Source organism: Triticum aestivum, chromosome 3A (genome assembly GCF_018294505.1).
Source record: "Triticum aestivum cultivar Chinese Spring chromosome 3A, IWGSC CS RefSeq v2.1, whole genome shotgun sequence".
Lineage (NCBI taxonomy): Eukaryota > Viridiplantae > Streptophyta > Magnoliopsida > Poales > Poaceae > Triticum > Triticum aestivum.
In genome coordinates, this window is record NC_057800.1 from 653,516,196 (window position 1) to 653,535,357 (window position 19,162).

Genomic DNA, 19,162 nt, shown 5'->3' on the forward strand with positions numbered 1-19,162 from the left:
CAGCTAGTGTTGTCCAAACGTAGCAGAGTGGCAGTGATATTTGCATATTTCCCATGGAATTTCCCATGCGGTAGCCCGTGAGAGAGACGCAGCCACGCAGGAGTGGCAGGACATGGCGATGAGTATGTGCCCAACCTGCTGCATGCATGCTCGCTGCAGCGCATCAATACACCGTTTCTCATGCATGGACTTGTGGGACTTATAAAGGTATGTTTTTTTTATAAAAGGTGTGTTTGTAAGGACTTGTGATACTTAGGCCAACTTCACCGCGCCCCAAACGGATGTCCGTTTTGTTCGGATTCTGTCCGTATGGATAGGGATTTGAGGTCGTGTCCGGGCCTGTCCTGGGATGCGATGGCCGTGCGCCCACCACGCGGACGCATCCCGACCGCATCCTGTCCGCATATTATTTCTTTGCAAGTCCTTAACTTTATTTCATCATTCATTTTTGGTACATGGAAAATGCATCATCACGTTTTGACTAGTAAAGCAAAGGTCAAAGGAAACAAGAACCATAAGAATACATTTTAAAAGATACCCAATTTCCATAACTGCTCCCTTGAGTTGGGTTAGGGCCTTCTCAATGCACTCGTTGTTGATCTGTGGAGGAGGGTCGATCTAGCATCCTCCTTTCTTCTTCAAGCCAGAAGGCTCGATCTGGCATCCTCCTTTCTTCTTCAAGCCGGAAGTCGATGTTGCTTCCTGCTTACACCTAGTCTCGTGTCTAGTATCTAATCTAGCAACAAGTGCACTTGTCTCATTTACAGCCTCTATGCTAGCTAAAAGTGCACGAACATGTACTAAATTTCGCTCTATCAATATATCGATGTACTCTTCTTCCCAATACCAAAACTTGCATCCATTCTACACAACAAAATTTGAAGTTAGAACAACTAGTCAAATCTAGAGCACAAACCGAAGCTAAAAAAAGCGTATACCCCATCGTTTAAGCACTTGATGAACACCCATCCGGGATGTTCCGGCGTTGTAGACACGCGGCGCACGACCATCCTTGGGCAGTGGTCGCACTTAATGAGTGGCAACGGTGCGCCGGCGAGCTTTTGGGCAAGCACCAAGCCCGGCCGACCGCCATTCGTGTATCTATCGGCGGACCACCGACGGTGCAGATCCGAGCGGCTAGAGGAGGAGCCACTGCCTGCATGTGGCCTTGCGGCCCTATCAGGGCCTTCCGGCGAGGTGCCCGGCCAGTCCATGGCGCAGCTCGGCCTCCCACAGCCGGCCGAGCTCAAGACCGACCGGATCCACCCCAAAACCGGCCGGCGGGTGCGCAAACCAGGTGGCCGTGGTTGGGTAGCTCGGCGGCGCCGAGGGGAAGGGGTTGGGCGAGCTCGCGTCCGAACTGCACGGCTCCAATGGCAGCGGCGGCGGCGGCAGCGAGGGGAAGAGTGGGGAAGAGTGGAGGGGGTGCGGCCGGAGGGAGGGAGGGGGCGGATAGAAAAAGGCCCGTCTTGTGCCACCGACGGGCGGGCCAGGGGAGGACACGTGCAGGCGACCCGCGCGTCCGTGTGGTGTCCGTTTCACTCCAAAAACGGCGCAAACTTGGGCCGCGGATGGGTCGAAAACGGACACAAAGCGGACAAAAGTCCGTTTGCTCCCGCGCGCCGGACCGCCTTTTTTGTTCCTTTTACCCCAAACGGACGGGGCCGGACAGGATAGGGTCGCACGGTCGAGTTGACCTTAGCATATGGCCTTTCCGCAAAAAAGTGAGTTTTACAGGACAAAGCACATATAAGAAGAGACCCTTAGCATTTGCCACATTGTTGGGATGGATGGAGACATGGAGTCATGGGATCGTCGGTAGCTAGCTTTTGAACCTTGGCCGGCTGGAGACGGGCGAGAGCGAGAGAGGGCCATGCCTCGACGCCAGTGCATGTGACTATGTGAGACCAGTCAATGCGCAGCAGCTAGTGTTGTCCAAACGTAGCAGAGTGGCAGTGATACAGTATTTGCGTATTTCCCATACGGTAGCGAGAGAGAGAAAGATGCAGGACATGGCGCTGCGTATGTGCCCAGCTTGCTGCATGCATGCTCGCTGCAGCACATCAGTACACCGTCACGTACTCACGTGCATATGCTAAGACACAGCAGGGGAGGCCCGTTTTTTTTTTCAGAGAACTTCGAGCTTTATTCAAACAAAAGTGTTTGCTGGGCAATTAGCCATGAGGCTACTGATCAAAAAACTTGAAGTTTCAGAGATCCAGCTCTCGGTTACAGACACTTACATGCCCGTTGCGCACACAGATGTGCTGGACCGTTAGCTGATCTGCTTACATGATTTATTACAAAAAAATCAAAACTAGCAGCAAGCTCCTCTATTTCATAAAATACTGGTGCCACAACAGAGCGATTGTTGAGGCGAGTGTTCCAGAGATTAACGATCTCTAAACAGTCGGTTTCCATCATCACTTGTGCATAGCCCCGTAGATTTGCATAGATAACTCCATCCCGCAAAGCTAATGCCTCAGCAATCATCGGGTCGGTGACCCCTTGCAAGGGTTTACACCATACGCCTAGAAGCGCATCCTTAGAGCGAACAACTCCTCCCGCTCCGCTCATTCCGGCCAAGTGACGAACGGCGCATCGGTGTTGATTTTGACCTGACCCAATTTTGGTGGCCTCCAGCCATGACCTGGCAAGAGAGCTGCCTGCTGTTGAGGAACGTCAAGCAAGGCCAAAGCTTCTCTGGTGAGTCTAATAGAAGTCACCGGATCATACTTCTCTCCGTCATGTGTGCACCTGTTACGAGAGCTTCAAATAGACCACATGATGGTGATTATTGTTGCGCGCTCCTTTCCACTGAACATTGAGCCGCATAAAATATCGCTCGCCCAAGAGGATGGATGAAGCCTTGGCAGTTTGATGTCCAACACCAACCTAGCTTCTTCCCAGAACCGTCGGGCATGTGAGCAGTGTAGTAATGCATGCTCCTGATCTTCCTCTTTGGCTTGACATACTTTGCATAAACTGACATCTCTGATATGCCTGTAGTGCAGCATTTTCTCATCAGGTAGAATGCCCCGTAGGACTCGCCATCAGAAAACACGCACTTTTGGGACAACTTTGAGAGACCATAGCAATTTCCACAAGTGTGATTGATCTACTGAAGCTCCTGTAGCCTGCCCTTCACCTAGAGCTAATTGCTCGTTGCGGTTCATAAGAGCTCGGTATGCTGTTTTCACACTGTAGTTTCCTGATTTCTCATGCGCCCATGTTAGGAAATCTGCACGACCACCCCGCCGCAATGGTATATTGAGAATTGCTTCGGCGTCTGATGTGATAAAGGTTTCCTAGACCAACGACAGCAGGGAAGGCCCGTTGCGACGCTTGATTTAGCAGTTGATCAATCATACTCCTACAGTACAGGCGGTTTGGGGGGACGAAAGTACGTCAAGCTGGTCATCATTTTTGGGCCGGGGACATGGGACGAGGATTCAGTTTTTATTTTGGTTTTGCGATTTTGAAAGTTCTATATGTTTTAAATGAAAATTTTATATTAAGTTATGTTTTCATATTCATGCTTCTCACGACCAGCGCTTTCATCTAAGATCCATTTTAAATATATTTTGACTACTTTTGAAAAAAAATGTTAAGTTTCTTTCTTTTGCGGGGGAAAAATGATAAGTTTCAATGTTTAAAACTTAATAGGAGCGTTCGATAAAAATTAATTATTTTATGTCTATGATCGATTGAAATATTTTTGCATAAAATTATATCTATGAAACTTGTTGAAAACTAAGCATTTTTTATGCAAAGACGATAAGTTTTATCGTTGAAACTTAAAGCTTTTTGAGGATTTTTTTTACTGTGCCCTCGTGTGGGACTCAACTACCTCACGAGGCAAATCAAGCGGACGGCAGGGGTTGGCAGGTGTGTGCCCCTGCGAATCTCCGCGGGGACATGCTTGGTAGATGAACCAATCGGGTGTCAACTCGAGAGCATGCAGAAATGACAAATCAGCGTGCCGCCTACGGCGCATGAATCATGCTTGATGATAATCTATACTCCACTACATACTCCGGATAAGAACCGACCGTGTGTGTGTTACGTGTGGTCCGCCCTAACATGTGTCCCTTTGATGTCTGATGCCGCCCTGTGTCTTTGGCTACATCCGGCAAAACCATGGACGCTCGAATGGGGGTATGCATGAGCTGATGGGTCAGGGGTACGGTTTGCCAAGTTGGCCTGCCCAATGATTCGAGGTCTCATTCAACTATGCCTTCACATGCCATTCATTGTCTCAAGGGTCCAGATAACCTTTTGATCTGGCAATTTTATATGCACATATTCTCTGGAAAAGGTTTGGGTCGCTGAGCATATAATGTCTTCCACAAAACTTTATATATACTCTTCGCGAGAGGGGGAGGACATAATGAAGTGCTTTTCATCGGAGCAACTGATTCAATTTCTTCTTGTGTGCAGGGGCAGCAATGTGTGGCGGTTGTGAGCGTCGTACGATCCTTGATTGATTCGGGTGAACCGTGCAAAAGAAAATCAAGGACACGGGACCTCTCCCCCTCTGGAAAGGAGTTGCTTTCCATCGCTGTATAGATTTCCTGTTATCATTTTTTTTGCGGAAACTTCATCTGTGGTCCGGTTGTGGTCATGCAATGCTGATTGATTCGGGTGCACAACATATCATGTGGTGAGGTGGCGGGTTGATCGACCGCCCTGGTCTAGCTGCTGCCTAGACTGGCTCCGAGGGTCATGCATGGCCATGCAAATCAAGATCCAAATCGTCAACGACCTGCCAAAACAACAGCGTGGACAAGGTACGGTCGTCGGAATTGGATCACGTCGATTGCATGGGTCAGCAAACTGCGGACACACGTAGTGCTTACAATGAAAGACGATCGAGTTGGATTTGTTCTGGAAGTAGCTGTTCGGCATGCATGCGTGCGTGCTATCGTCTTCGTACGTGTAAGCTGAACTGCGAATGGACCGTACATACGTGCATACGTACGTCCGGCAGGAAAATATGCATGGGAATGGCAGACCGGCACGTACGTACGTACATACGCTACGTAGCGGTAGGACTGTAGCCTGTAGGTGCACGCAGCACTACACGGCGTCGCTATGCTCGTCGTGTGTCCTTATCCAACTCGTACCTACAGTCCTACTCCTACCCCTAGTCCTGGCCTGGCCGGATGTGGTCAAACATAATCAGACCCATACGCGTCGTCGCAATCGGGTGGCCGACGGCTCACGCGCGTCCACGGTCGGTCAGCTGAGACGGGGTGCGGCTTCTGAACAGATCAGCGCGCGCAGCCGTACGTACAGCGTGTACACATACGCGTCGCCTACATGTATACCTTGAGGTCTAGAAGATATACATTGATGTACGTAGACGGGCTCATTGAAGCCGGCCGTGCATGTTCTCATTGACGTACGTGTACGTAGAGCGTCGACCGGGCAGTGATGGCGGTGTCATGGAAGTCTCGGCTCTACCCTCTACGTATTGTTGGAAATATTAGCACTTCTCCAATTAGACTTATCCACGAGTTAACAGTAAGCATGGCATAAAAAGTATGCATCTCATAGCGATACCTAAGCATACTAGCATGTACAGAACATAGAATCGAAACTTCTATGAGCAGCATATATACGGCTAGCATAAGTATGAGTAAACGAGGGATGAACAGATCATACCCTCCGGTTGGCCAGGCCAACGCGGCAGCTGCAGCAGCAGCCTCGGCGTCGTCCGTGACCTTCTTCTTAGCGGCGGCGGCGGCGGGCATGGTGTCGATGCAGAGGAAGTAGTGGAAGCATAGGCGAACATAGTTGGGGACGGATCGGGAGCAGTCGCGTCGAGACGCTTCCCAAAAACCTTATTGCCGTTCTCTCGGACAGGATCTCGAACGACAGGGTTCCGGAGGCACTTGCTCTCCGACCAGCCGTGCACGCGGTCGTCGGGATGGGATCGCCGGAGGCAGCACAGAGTGAGGAACAGTAGATGACGGCTAGGTCACACGAGAGGGAGTGAGTGAACCGAACTTGGTTACTTCACTGGCCAGAGCCTTCTTATATAGTCCGTAAGGAAGAAAGTCGTGGGCCTTGCCGAGGCCCACGACCGAGTCGGCCCACTCCCGGCAAGGGAGTCGACGAATACGCGGGTCCCGGCAAGGGAGTCGACGAATCCCGGCAACGCAAGTCAGCCCACATGTTAGCGACTCGTTAATTAATCCCTGATTAATTAATTCATTCCTGAGCGGCAAAAATAAGCTTCGGCTCATTCCCGCGGCGCGCGCACGTCGAGGCGTGGAGGAGGAGGAGGAGGAGCGCGTATGTACCACTCCTCTTCCCAAGTTTTCAATGACAAATGGTAGAGCAGCCCTTATAAAGGGGTCACAACTCTCCTCAACTAGCAAGGTGAGACTAAACTTCGAACCACCTACCATCTCATACATGGGCACCACCTACCATCTCATACATGGGCCTCAAGATTAACCAGAGATTAGTGTCTTATATTTTTTTTACGGGGCAAATTGGGAAGTTTTATTCTTTTTTTTTTGCATCGAGTTTTATTCTTATATGGGCCTAAGCCCATCCATAATTCAACACGTATATGTACGTAGATGCGTATTATTGATCATGCCATACATAGTACTCCTACATGTACAGGGCAGCTCTTTCTCAAAAAAAAACATGTACAGGGCAGCCGGCAGCGAGGAGTAGTTGGCTAGGGCACGTAGAGTGTAGATGCATTGGTGGGTCACGTGGCAATGTTTATCCGCCCAGAGCATAAAAGTCGACCCGACGGATACAATGGCATCGAAAGAGTTTGTTTGTCCTTTTAAAAGTCGGTCAATGACTTCCAGGGTAATTCCAGCTATCCATGTATACTGCAATTAATATGTTCGCATGCACGGTGTGTATCCAAACACATGATAGTAGTAGGTTCCGGTCCAACCACTGGTTTGTGTACATGCGTCAGTTTGGAAATAGAGAGAAAACAGAGTGAAAGAGGCCCTGTTTGATTCGCCTATGAATTTCTAAAAGCAGCTGTCAAAATTTTGTTGTGGAAAAACAACTGTGAAAAATCTGATATAAAAAGGATATAGGTCATTTAGCAAACCAGCAGATACAGCTTTTTCAGATTTTGGCCTGTAGCAGAATCAGATTTTGGAAAGCATGTCCTGGACTGCTTCCGCTTTTGGTTCAGATTTTGACAGCGGGTTTCTGAAATCGAATTCTACTGGGTTCGTTCTTTGGTTCCCGTCAATAAAAGCTGAACCAAACATGGCCATATCTCCCGGTCCGATGCATGTGCCCTTCTTACTAGTACTGCCTGCTATTGATGCTAAATCATACGACTGCACATGAAAAAGAACGCAACGAAATCGGTTCGCCTTTTCTGAAGGTCTTGGGGCACAGTGCTGTCTGCCTGTACGTGCTCTTATTGGTTTGATGGAGCCGGGCGTGTTGCTTGTGCCGGTCCAATTCCTGTCGTCGGTTCCGGCAAGGCGTCCCGAGCTTTACCACCTGATCTCTCTTGTCCCCCGGTCAATACGGAGTACTACTTTGCAAGAGTTGGACGGGTCTACCCACAGCGACGTGGGCGGCAGAATGCAGGGTTTTGTTGAAGAAAACAATTGTGGTGTCAATTATTGCCTTTGTATCATTGTATGTGAGCATTGCATATGGACCTTGACGCTTTCACCTGCGACTCATTTTACGGGGAGAAGGCCAGGCTTCACCTCCAGCCTCCGGGCGTATGTCCCCATTGCCGATGCGTGCACGCTGAATATTAAGGAAAGCTAGAAAAGCCATGGCTGCTTCTAGTACTTGGCGATTTGTGAGTTGTGGCCATGACCCGGATATATTAGCACCTGCTGAAAGACTAAAAAAATGTTCACCGAAACGAACGCATCTCGGTGCTGGAAACCAGCACCCTGATTCTCACTCAAATGATCGTAGCGTGTTGCCGTCCAGGAGAGAGGTGTGCCTTCTTGTCGCTGCTTCCTTTTCCCTGCTTGCTGTTGCTTGTGAGCCGTCGCCGCTTCTAGATGAACAACCGGCGACGCAACGCGGTGGCAGTGGATCGTACCGTATGGGCTGGAGTGTAGCGTCCTTGGGCGACAGCGGCGCTCCCCAACACGCCGTTCTGCCTGTCGTTTTGCACTTTTGCTGCTTCCGTCTGATCACGACCGACAGTGGCAAGGGCAACCTTCGTTCTTTCTCCTTCATCTGAACCTGGGAAAAATAGATCAGGTGATACCAACACTTAGGCGATACCGTGATACGAGCTTCTGAGCCGTCGGATCTCCCGAGAGTTTATTGTACCTACGTGAAATTTTGAGACTCCCGGATGATTTTCTTGCAAAATGCTTAAGAACTCCCGGAAGCCGTCCGATCTGAGATCCAAGGGCTCCTAGAAGCCCGTATCATGGTATCAACTGATATCTTCCCCTAAACCTGGTTTGGTGACTTCAAAAATTGACGCTGTGGTTGGTGTGCAACGCACATTTTTCAGCCGGACGGATAAACGGATATATCCTGATCACTTCACAGCTAGGCAGAAACCATGGATCAGACAAGTCAAAAAAAAAAAAACCCATGGATGAGAGGCTCCGTGCAGGTTCAGAACTGCGGCCGGTTCTAGTGGGCATGCCACTCTCCTTCTAGAAGGGCACGCATGGTCCCTGGAATGCAGTTAGAAAGAATGGGCAGCAACGGGAAAGGCCCAGCATCGACGACAGTCAGGCGCACGAGGATGGGGAACTGGGGCTCTTGGCTAAGCTCGAAAAGGGTGTGATGATTTGCATTATGTGACAAATATAACTGTACAAAGTAGACTGCCATTCACAGGAAAACTGCGAGAGAACTCTTCGCACAACTGTATATACCTTTACCAAAAGAAGTGCACTGATGGGTTCAGAACCCCGGATGCACATTGCTGAAAATCTGCAAGGCTATATAACTTCTGGGGTTCTTCGGTTAGGTGGTTTCATTTCATCAAGCCTGCAAAATCTAGTACTCTTTGGCCTTCTTCCGCAGCTCACTTAGCTCCTTCTCAATCTCAATGTCTTTGAAAGGGCTGCCTGATTTGCTGCCCGTGGTTCTACCCGGAGGAAGTTCGCCTTTCTGTAGGTGACATGAAACATAGTCATGTATTTATATAGGGAACAGACGGAATAACAAAGGCATATCACATTCACTTTTGTATTTACAGTTGGCTAGCCAGGTTATGGTCTAATTTTTGCATATCCAACTACTCCTATGTGTTTTGGTGCACATCCCAACAGGAAGGGAACATGATCAAAAGCAGACATAATCTCAATTTCAACTTTAAAACCACTATAATTCCGAGTCCAAAACGACGAGACATACCAAAGAGCTCCCGGACAGTTCTTTTCGCATTTGTGCAAGATCATCATCCACCGATGTAGTCTCGAGCATCGCAAACTGTGGACAAAAAAGAAATTTACTGCGGGTCAGATCTTATTACCACAATGAATATCTTTAGAAGTTACTACGCACGCTCCAGATTTACCTTTCCTTCTAGATCATCAGCTCCTAATTGACCAAGTGCCTCAGCTTGGGATTCCATAGTCATAACTGACAGCACAAAACATGTAGCTATTGGTAAGAATAAAATGTACAAATAATTTGTCACGAGATATCACTGGTCGGCTCGCTGATAACACGCCCGGTAAGAGAAACTAGTGGCACATGTAATTTCCCGACCAACAGAAGACACATAACATTCACTACACAAGCAAGAAGATTATAACATAATTTACAAAGGTCATACATATAACAACACAAATAGGAGATGATACAACATGTCAATCAAAATATTCATCATAAAACGCTAGATTCTGTTGAAATCATCAGCCTATGTGCAAGTGGCCAAACTATCCACTGCTTGAAAACTAGATATGTAATGTAACCACAAATGATTTTTGGCAACAGCAAAAAAAGTTCCAGATGCATTTTGATGATACAGCGGCTGGCAATTGTGACAACTTATGGAGGAAAAAAAAACACCACTACCTAGTTCTAATTGCTACCTGATGCATTTGAATATTAGGCCACTGATAGTTTGACATATTTTGAGGTTCGAGTCTCTACTGAGTCATTAAGGTTGCTGATTGAGTACTCCGGGAATGTATTCGGCGCACCAACACTTGTGGTGCTACCGGTGCACCAGATGCCGTAGAACATTTTAAAAGATCAGAAAAAAAATCTAGCAAATTGATACAACATCAATGTATGTTGTCACAAAATTTCATGTCAAATTTAAAACATTTCTTGAGATACAAAAATGACAAATTTGGTATCAATGTGATAATGGGCCGAATCTAAAGCCCAACTTATGTTATCTACTATTCAGTGCTGAATTTGTCTCTCTCTTTTTTAGCCATGCTTCGAATTTTGACTTGAAATTTTGTGACAATCTACATTGATGTTGTGTGAATGTGCTGAATTTTTTTCATAATTTTTTGAACATCTTAAAATGTGCAATATGAGTTCGGTGCACCGGTAGCACCACAAGCACCAGTGCACCAGATATTCTCCATGAGTACTCTAGCATCTTTTGAGCTTGCATCTGGCCTATGCCCATATCAGTTCATACTAACTATGCAAATAAGAGGGTACTTAACAAAATAAATAACACTAGTAGGAGAAAACCACTAACGAGGAAATACCTTTCTCCTCCATCTTCTCAAATGCTGATAGGGCACTACTTGTATTTACATTCCCCAGCATTTCACTCACTTTTGTTGCGGTCCTAAAGAAAAATCAAGGCCAATTATCACATTAACGAAACTACTCCCTCCGTTCGAATTACTTGTCGCAGGTATGGATATATCTAGATGTATTTTAGTTCTAGATACATCCATTTCTGCGACGAGTAATTTGGAACGGAGGGAGTATGAAGCAATGGGCGCCGAGACAGAACCAACAAATGAATGATGCATACTTCGCTGATTGAGCACGGGCTTTTAGGGTATCCTTTTTCTGCTTGGCCTCTGCTATCTTGCTCTCAAGAAGCTACAGAATGACATATACATGTTTAAAAAAAGTTGAAAATAAAGCCAAAAATACAAATAGATAGTGTTCGCCCTGTGACACACATGGTCCCAGAAAAATACAAATTTGTATTCAGGAAAAGAGCATTCCTGCTGTTAAAACTAACAAACTCACCCTGGTATTTGAAACAAGATTGTCAACGACACTCTTCTGCTGATCAAGCTGGGCCTTTAAGGAGCTTGCGTTTTCCTAAGCACACAAACACGTAACAAGACTGTAACATGAATTTAGCATACGAATTAACACAAGTTGACATAAGATGTATATAGCACATACATGTATAATGCAAACATTCAATAGGATTTGTTTCTAATAGCAAGTTGCATGTACACTTTAGTAACGGTGTGACTGGGCAGACATTTGATCCAGCACACTAGACCTACATGATACTTACAGCATATGATTTACGCCGTTTAAGGGCTTCACGAGCAAGTTCCTCTTCGCCCTTTTGAAGAGCAAGTTGAGCCCTCCGGTACCTACATTTAAGAAAAATGGCATCGAGTGTAAAACAAACAGATGACAGGGGTAAATGTAAGCTTTTAGTTTCCCGTGACATTAACATTACCAATCAGCATCAGCTTGTTCGGCAGCTTTGTACTTGTTCTCGAGCCGCTTTTGAGATGCCAAGACCTTCCCCCCAAAAAAAAACATGTTATCAGGTTGAATGCAAAAGAATATTGTACAATAGGCTTGTATTTCCATTTTACATCTATATGCATAGAGATCCAAACAAACAACCTGACAATACAAGAGGCAGCCAACTGTAACTGGTGAAATTTTAGGATTAACAGTAAACACAACAAACCTGTGCAGTGGCTTGCCGCATCTTTATTAAATCATCATTCATCTCCAAGACCGCTTGATCTAGGATCTTCTCAGGGTCTTCAAATGAACTCAGAATTGCATTTGCATAGGACTAGAAAAACCAACAAGGCACAAGCACTTAGTTAAATAAACACAAAACTATGCTACTGTGTAACGAAGTATTGACTGAAATGGCCTTACTCACGCTGACAACCCTAGTTAGTCTATCAAAGAGGTTACTCCGTATGGCGTTGCACTTAAATCTGTTGACATTTGATTGGCGTACTTGCACAGCTCGAAGAGAAACTGCAGAGGATGTAGCCAATTAGAGGTCATCAACATGGCCATTGGCTCATCGTTAAATAACTACAATATGCACTTCCATATGCTCTCTACTGCAACCATATTAATGTATGTTACCAGCATCAGTGACTGTCTGGGCATGTAAGCTAAGAAGATTAAGAGACATGATAAAATGTAAATATCTGGCATGCTTTAATAGTACATGCTATAGTTTGTAGTTGGAACCGCAAATTAGCATGGAATGGCTTCAATGAACATGCTATTGGAGATTTGGAGGTCAACCCGGCTCGTTTCAGAGCAAGTTCCACAACCATAAAGAAACAATAATCACAATCTCCCAAACCTTCGGCCTATCAACCTTCCAATTTGGACCTCTACGCTAGCATAGGTGTACTAACTATAAACTAGCTACCGAATCCACAGCTACAAGTTTATTACAGCAATCTCTGCCACAAAGCACATGAAAGACGAGGGCGCAGGGCACGAGCTCGAGAAACGCACCGCTGCCGTTGAGGAAGGAGGTCCGGAGGGCGGCCGGGCGGAAGCTTGCGGTGGCGGGCGGCGTCGCGAGCCTGAGGCTCGTCGGCGGGGCCCTGATCTCCATCGATTCGGGGCGTAGCGGAGGACAAGATGGAGAGAGGAACCCTAGAGTTGCAGACCCTGGAATTTCAGAACCTGTGAACCGATGGACGAGGCAAAGAGGAGAACGTGGAGGGGAAGCGTACCTGGAGCTCCTGTGGCCGGAGATGGGATGGTTGGGGCTCGGGGTCGCCGGAGACTGGCGGCGCGGCTCGGACAGCGGCTTGGGTCGATTTCAAGGTTTGTTTGGTGAATCGGCTGCGGAACGGGGGCGTTGTCGCAAAAGTGGCTGAGCCCTCTCCACCGCCCCGATCTGGACGGTGCACGCTAGATCGGACGGCACACGGGCTCGCTCGGTGTGCGCCGGTGCATCACGCAGTGTTTTTTTTTATTTGACATCATGTATCACGCAGTGAAGTCAGTGCTTCAAAAAGTTCTACCTTTATACGGGAGTCGGATCCCCTAACATTGTGAAGGAAAGTTAGAGAAATTACAATACCCTAGCTTTCCTTCTTTCTATCCATATGATTATATAGCTAAAATGACTTAAATTAATTTGCAAATTGATGATCTACTGTGTTCAGTTATAATAGTTACATACAAACAAATTGATGGTGAAATAAAATTAATTTTAAATTATTTATATCTGCAGTAAATACCAACAGTAAACAACTGACTAATTACCTACTAACAGTCCCTAACTTTCCTTCTTCATTTTACACTAGACAAACACTGTAGCGCGGTGACTTTCCTTCACAATGTTAGAGGATCGGCAAAGACCCGCTTGAATGAAAATGCCAAGCCTGGCCTGGCATGATGGCCCAGAAGAAGACATTGCCTTAGCATTTTGTACACATTTCTCTAAAAAATAAAAGCATTTTTAGAGACATTAATTTATCATTTTAAAAAAGTGGATGAATTATATAGAACTTGGAGGAAAACTTCAATGAGAGGTATGGCAGATCATGAGAGAGGTGAACACCTTGTCTTGAACGCCCTGACAATTGGCTTTGGCGCATTTGACTTTTTGCCATATGAACGGAGAGAGAATAACACTGAAGCTCACAACTTGATGTGGTCCATGATTTGCAACACTACTGGAAGCCATGTTTGATTGGGTGATCTACCCCCCCCCCCCCTCCTCCTATTTTATGATACACACTGAAGGTTTTTTTATTTGCCCAAACAATATTATGTTGGTTTCACATTTTATGCTTGGATATGGGAACCACCATTAGATAGCTTAATCCTTTATAACACTATGCTCCCTAGTTTTAAAGAGCCTACATTTAATTGAAGTCTCCAATTAAAATTGGGTCACCCAATTTTGACCGGGTTAACAATTTCTCGAAGCACTCTCATTCAATTCTTTTATATTATACACTATGCGTTCTATAATACTATGCTCCTTAGTTTTAAAGAGCCCACATACAATTGAACTCTCCAATTAAAATTGGGTCACCCGAATTGAGTTGTTCAATTTATAATTGGGTCACCCAATTTTGATCAGATCAACAAATTCTCAAGGAGCTCTTCCATTTAATTCTTTTATTGTCCTATGTTCCCTAATTTTGAAGCTTTTTCATGCAATTGCGGTATTCAATTTTGGATTTGGTATACGATTTTGACCGGGCCAACGATTTTTCAAATCAATTAGCAACAACCGGCCTATAAAAACACATCAATTCCACACACCCTCCCACCACTAGAAAAAGAAGTGTCACCATGTGATATTGTACATCAATATAGTAAATGCAGCTACCCACATAGAAATTTCCCCACATAAATATACATTGGTTAGCAGATAGCACAAAACCACACCACAAAAGGCCCATGGAATCACCTTATTATAAATAATAAATAAAATACACTCCATCATCTCCCCCACCAGCCAGACTAAATATTCCTTCTATCAGCACCAAAATATAAGGGGTATTAGTTTTTTGAAAAGTCAAATTTCTTTAACTTTGAGCAAGATCAGAACAAAAAATATCGCATCCATAATATTAAAAAAATGGGAATTCATTTCATGATGAATCTAATCATATGGAGTTGATATTATGGATTTTGATATACTTCTCTATAAATTTGATCAAACTTAAAAGGTTAGACTTTCCAGAAAAATAATACTCCTACCCCTTATATTTTGAAACATAGGTATGATGTGCAGCGAAGTTTTGGTTCTTGAGCTCATGCACCCGCATAAACAAAATGCAAAAGTACGGATTAACAATAAACGTGTTCACATGTTCTAGTTGTGTGCAAATTTTCAAGGAGAAATGACATTGATGTTGCTCCATAAAAAATATAGTGGTACGAAAAAAGCTTGTTTTTGAAAGTTGTTTAAAGCGCCTTTTTTTTCTCAGACCACCACAAATGTTATTTCTTGACCAATTTTCGTACAGTCAAAACAAGCACACACGTTAGAAACCAAAAAAACAGCATTTTATTTTATTTGCTTGACTTTTTCCTTGATTGTATTGTCCATCAATTTGAAAGTTTTTTAAACCACCTTTTTTTTTCTCAGACCACCACAAATGTCATTTCTTAAGCAATTTTCGCAGAGTCAAAACAAGCGTACAAGTTAGTTACCAAAAAAATTAGCATTTTATTTTATTTGTTTGAAATTGTCCTTGATTTTATTGTCCATCTGGTGCACGTGAGCTCAGGCTCAGAATTGAATTTCTGTTAAAAGGTCGAACTATATTGCACACTAAGAGGATGGTATGTAAGGTCGAACTATATTGCACAAGTAAAAAATACAGTGCAAACTAAGCATTGACCTCCTGTTAAAAATACAATCGCACCTCTGGCCAAAGTACATGATTTTCAGACCAATTAGTCGCTTTGGGCAGTGGCTTTACATTCTCTGTTTGGTGACCTGTGAGGTACTCCCTCCATTCGAAATTACTTGTCGCAGAAATAGGTGTATGTAGACATATTTTAGTTCTAGATACATCCATATCGGAGACAACTAATTCCAAACGGAGGGAGTATAAACGAAAACTCAGTGATTTTCAAGTAGTCGAGGCGGAGATAGCCACGTCCGAGGGACAGGAAGGCGTCGCGCCGATGGAGTAGAGGAGCGAACGTTTTGCTCCTGATAGTTGCCGTTTTTCACGTAACAGTCAAATACGGTGGTTCGACTCAACCTGCACAGATTAACGCGACGTCTGTTATCCGATCCCATCCTCCCCTGTTGACCAGGACAGCTCTCGAGTGCTAACCATGCTCCTCTATAAATACCGGAGCAAACAAGAGTACACGCAGCTGGAAGGCGGCTTCGATCGGTTAGAGATTAGAAACTTTGGAAAGGGAATCATGGCGGCGATGAGCATGAAGACGATGATGGCGTTAGCGCCGCTCTTGTGCCTGGCCGTGGCCGCGTCGCTGGGCGGCGTGGAGGCGAGGAAGCACCCGGGGAAGGAGACCCTGGGGTACTACGAGCTGCGCCGGGGCGAGTTCTCCATGGTCGTCACCAACTGGGGCGCCACCATCCTCTCCGTCAGGCTCCCCGACAAGAACGGTACTGGCTGCTCTTAGTACGTATTCCCTTGATTTTGTTTCTTGTTAAGATGGAGATGCTGATCTATGCATCCATGGTTAATTGGCAGGGCGCATCGACGACGTCGTTCTTGGGTACAAGACCATCGGAGGTTACGTGGTGCGTTGCTTGATCTTGAACTTTTGCTTAACCTCGGTGGTGGTGGTGCCGCCGACATTGATTGATTAGTTCGTTTGATCCTTCCCTTTTTCTTGATTGCCGTAGAATGACACCACCTACTTCGGCGCGCTGGTGGGGCGGGTGGCGAACCGGATCGCCGGCGGGCGGTTCACGATCAAGAACCACCCCTACCACACCTACACCAACGACGGCAACAACACGCTCCACGGCGGCCACCGCGGCTTCAACCAGGTGTTCTGGTCGGTGCGGGAGCGGGCCACCGGCGCCTTCCCCTACATCACCTTCTACTACCGCAGCGGCGACGGCGAGGAGGGCTTCCCGGGCGCGCTGGACGTGCTCGTCACCTACAAGATCGACGGCGACTGCTCGTACAGCGTCACCATGTACGCCCGCCCCGTGGACAAGCCGACGCCCGTGAACCTGGCGCAGCACACGTACTGGAACCTGCGCGGGCACGGGCGGGGCACCGTCCTGGACCACTCCGTCCAGATCTTCGCGTCCGCCGTCACCCCCGTCGGCGGCGACCTCATCCCCACGAGCGCCGTGACGCCCGTCGCCGGCACGCCCTTCGACTTCCGCGCCCCGGCGGCGCCCGGCGCGCGCATCGCGGAGGTGGAGGGCGGCTACGACATCAACTACGTGCTGGACGGGCGCGACGCGGACGGGCAGGGGGTGCGCAAGGTGGCGGTGGTGAGCGAGGCCACGTCCGGGCGGGTGATGGAGCTGTGGGGCGACCAGCCCGGCGTGCAGTTCTACACGGGAAACTTCCTCAAGGGCGACGAGGGCAAGGGAGGCGCCGTGTACGAGAAGCACGGCGGGCTGTGCCTGGAGACGCAGGACTTCCCCGACGCCGTGCACAACCCCAAGTTCCCCACCGAGATCTACCGCGCGGGCCAGGTGTACAAGCACTACATGCTCTACAAGTTCTCGATCGCCGGCAAGTAGCCGGGATCCGATCCGTCCGGCCGGCAACAAGTTTTTTATGTTAGTAGTAGTACGTAGCAGTAGCTAGAGAGGATACTTTGACTTGGAATCATGCATGTTGCCGGTGGAATGAATAAACATTACGTTACGGCCGGTGAGGCTCCCTCATGTCATGTCTCGCTCGCTCGTCCTCCCGTGTGCTCGGCCTTGTTGCCGATTCGGGGAGCTCGTCATCGCGCCCTGCTTGGTGTCTAGGACCGTGTCCTCCTCTGTTCAGAGATGGGCATCCATATTTTAGAATGCAACGTCAATTGTACTTCCTCCCTCGGATATGGATGTATCTACAAATAAAATACGTCTAGGTACATCTATTTCCGCGACAAGTAATTCCAAACGGAGAGAGTATCTCGCACTGCCTACTATCTTCGTCTCCCCAATCTAGTCTTACCACCTAAGTCAATGGCTCATCCGGTCACAATCTCCCTTCTACTGCCACCCCGGCACACTTTGAATTTAAAGCACACAATTGTGCAGCTGTGTATATGTGAAGATTCCAAAACAGAAAAAGAAAAACGTATGTAAGGGCAGTAAGGGCGAAAAGAAAAAACTGAAGACATAGAAAGCTAATATTGGTCTAGAAAAAGTAAAAGTGGAGAAATCATAAGCTCACAAAATGGACCTGAAGGCTGAATATATAGTAGAAATCACATCAAAAAAGAAAGTGTGCCTCTTGAACAACTTATGATGAATAACAATATTAAGCAAATCGGTAGTTAAATGCTCGAATAACCAACTTTCCTGAGTATATTTTATCAACGTTTATATTTTACACCATCCTTTGCATAGAGCATTCGTCTTCGCCCAATATTGATGGGCCGATATGGCTTGGCAGCACTTGTAAGAAGATTTAGTATTATCAAATAGTATACGGTGATGGATTAGGCAGGACACCTGGTCGAATATTTTATTTCCGTGTACTTTCCATTTTATTGGAGGAAGGAGATGTGACGTCGGACAATAAAATTGAAAAAGTCTAAGAAACAATAAAACGACAATAGGTGGGGAAGATTTGTGCCAGAAGAATATGATGGGGCCCGGACAGCCTAAGCGACCACCTTACAAGGGCGCTTACGGCCTGTGGGTAGGTGGCTCCGGTGCTCGATGATCTAAATATTCAGTGAAACCTCCACACTAATTATCGAGCATTTTTTCGCCGCCACTACATCGCATTTCTTGGCAATCTTCGTTTTCAACCCTCATCTAGTACTCTCCCGGAGGGGGATCATCTCCGTCATCATCGACATCGATTCCCGTGCTCTAGATGATGAGTGCTATGATAAAGCTAATGGTCATTCCTATGATGAGTGGGTAGCTAAAATCTCAGGGAGAAAAATTTCTTTGGTCTTGCTATTCAAAAAAATGACGCACTTGATGAAAGTATTGCTTTTTATGGTGACACTACGTCTATTATCACTATTGAGGATGATTATGTTATGCCTGCTACTTATTATACTGTTCTTGATTGGGGAGACAATTATGATACTCCTTATGGCATACAAAATTTATATGGTGCAAATGATGAATTTTTTATTGATGACGATGGTTGCAATAGATGAAAATGGGTTTGGAGAGGTCAGTTCTTTAGCTAGTGTTGACCCCACCATTTTGGAGAGTGTTATTATTTATCTTGATGATTGCAATTGGATTTTGGAGATCCGCATGCACATAAAGCAATAGTTATATAAGAACTAAAATACACAAACACATAACAGACAAATCAAGTCGACTCAGCTAGGGATCACAGTGTGGTGC

General features: G+C 46.4%; 2 protein-coding genes across 3 annotated transcripts; one reads left to right on the plus strand and one right to left on the minus strand.

Moving 5' to 3' along the window:
• Window positions 1–8,753: 8,753 nt before the first annotated feature.
• Window positions 8,754–13,035, minus strand: LOC123062956 (probable membrane-associated 30 kDa protein, chloroplastic). Of its 2 annotated transcripts, none has more exons than XM_044486660.1 (12): window positions 12,888–13,035; window positions 12,664–12,822; window positions 12,065–12,165; window positions 11,861–11,971; window positions 11,621–11,685; window positions 11,450–11,531; window positions 11,170–11,244; window positions 10,946–11,016; window positions 10,671–10,753; window positions 9,512–9,576; window positions 9,349–9,423; window positions 8,754–9,102 (listed from the first exon to the last, which is right to left on the minus strand). In XM_044486660.1, exons 2-12 carry the CDS (start codon window positions 12,764–12,766, stop codon window positions 8,989–8,991), a joined length of 945 nt encoding a protein of 314 aa, XP_044342595.1. In that variant the 5' UTR covers window positions 12,767–12,822; window positions 12,888–13,035; the 3' UTR covers window positions 8,754–8,988. The 2 variants fall into 2 exon arrangements, with proteins under 2 accessions (XP_044342595.1, XP_044342596.1); XM_044486661.1 differs by having other exon boundaries at window positions 12,664–12,807; window positions 12,888–13,031.
• Window positions 13,036–15,998: 2,963 nt separating this feature from the next.
• On the plus strand, window positions 15,999–17,518 carry LOC123058951 (galactose mutarotase). The gene is made up of 3 exons (XM_044481620.1): window positions 15,999–16,267; window positions 16,356–16,405; window positions 16,511–17,518. The coding sequence occupies exons 1-3, from the start codon at window positions 16,063–16,065 to the stop codon at window positions 17,369–17,371; spliced, it is 1,116 nt and encodes a 371-aa protein (XP_044337555.1). The 5' UTR covers window positions 15,999–16,062; the 3' UTR covers window positions 17,372–17,518.
• Window positions 17,519–19,162: the final 1,644 nt, after the last annotated feature.

Bases quoted from the DNA above. Each gene is read 5' to 3' on its own strand.
- LOC123062956 (XM_044486660.1), bottom strand. From the start codon at position 12,766: ATGGAGATCAGGGCCCCGCCGACGAGCCTCAGGCTCGCGACGCCGCCC. The intron at 11,972-12,064 runs GTGAGTAAGGCC...TGGTTTTTCTAG, and splicing joins GACTAACTAGGGTTGTCAGC to TCCTATGCAAATGCAATTCT. The intron at 9,424-9,511 runs GTAAATCTGGAG...TTTTGTCCACAG, and splicing joins CTGATGATCTAGAAGGAAAG to TTTGCGATGCTCGAGACTAC.
- LOC123058951 (XM_044481620.1), top strand. From the start codon at position 16,063: ATGGCGGCGATGAGCATGAAGACGATGATGGCGTTAGCGCCGCTCTTG. The intron at 16,268-16,355 runs GTACTGGCTGCT...GTTAATTGGCAG, and splicing joins CAGGCTCCCCGACAAGAACG to GGCGCATCGACGACGTCGTT. The intron at 16,406-16,510 runs GTGCGTTGCTTG...TGATTGCCGTAG, and splicing joins AGACCATCGGAGGTTACGTG to AATGACACCACCTACTTCGG.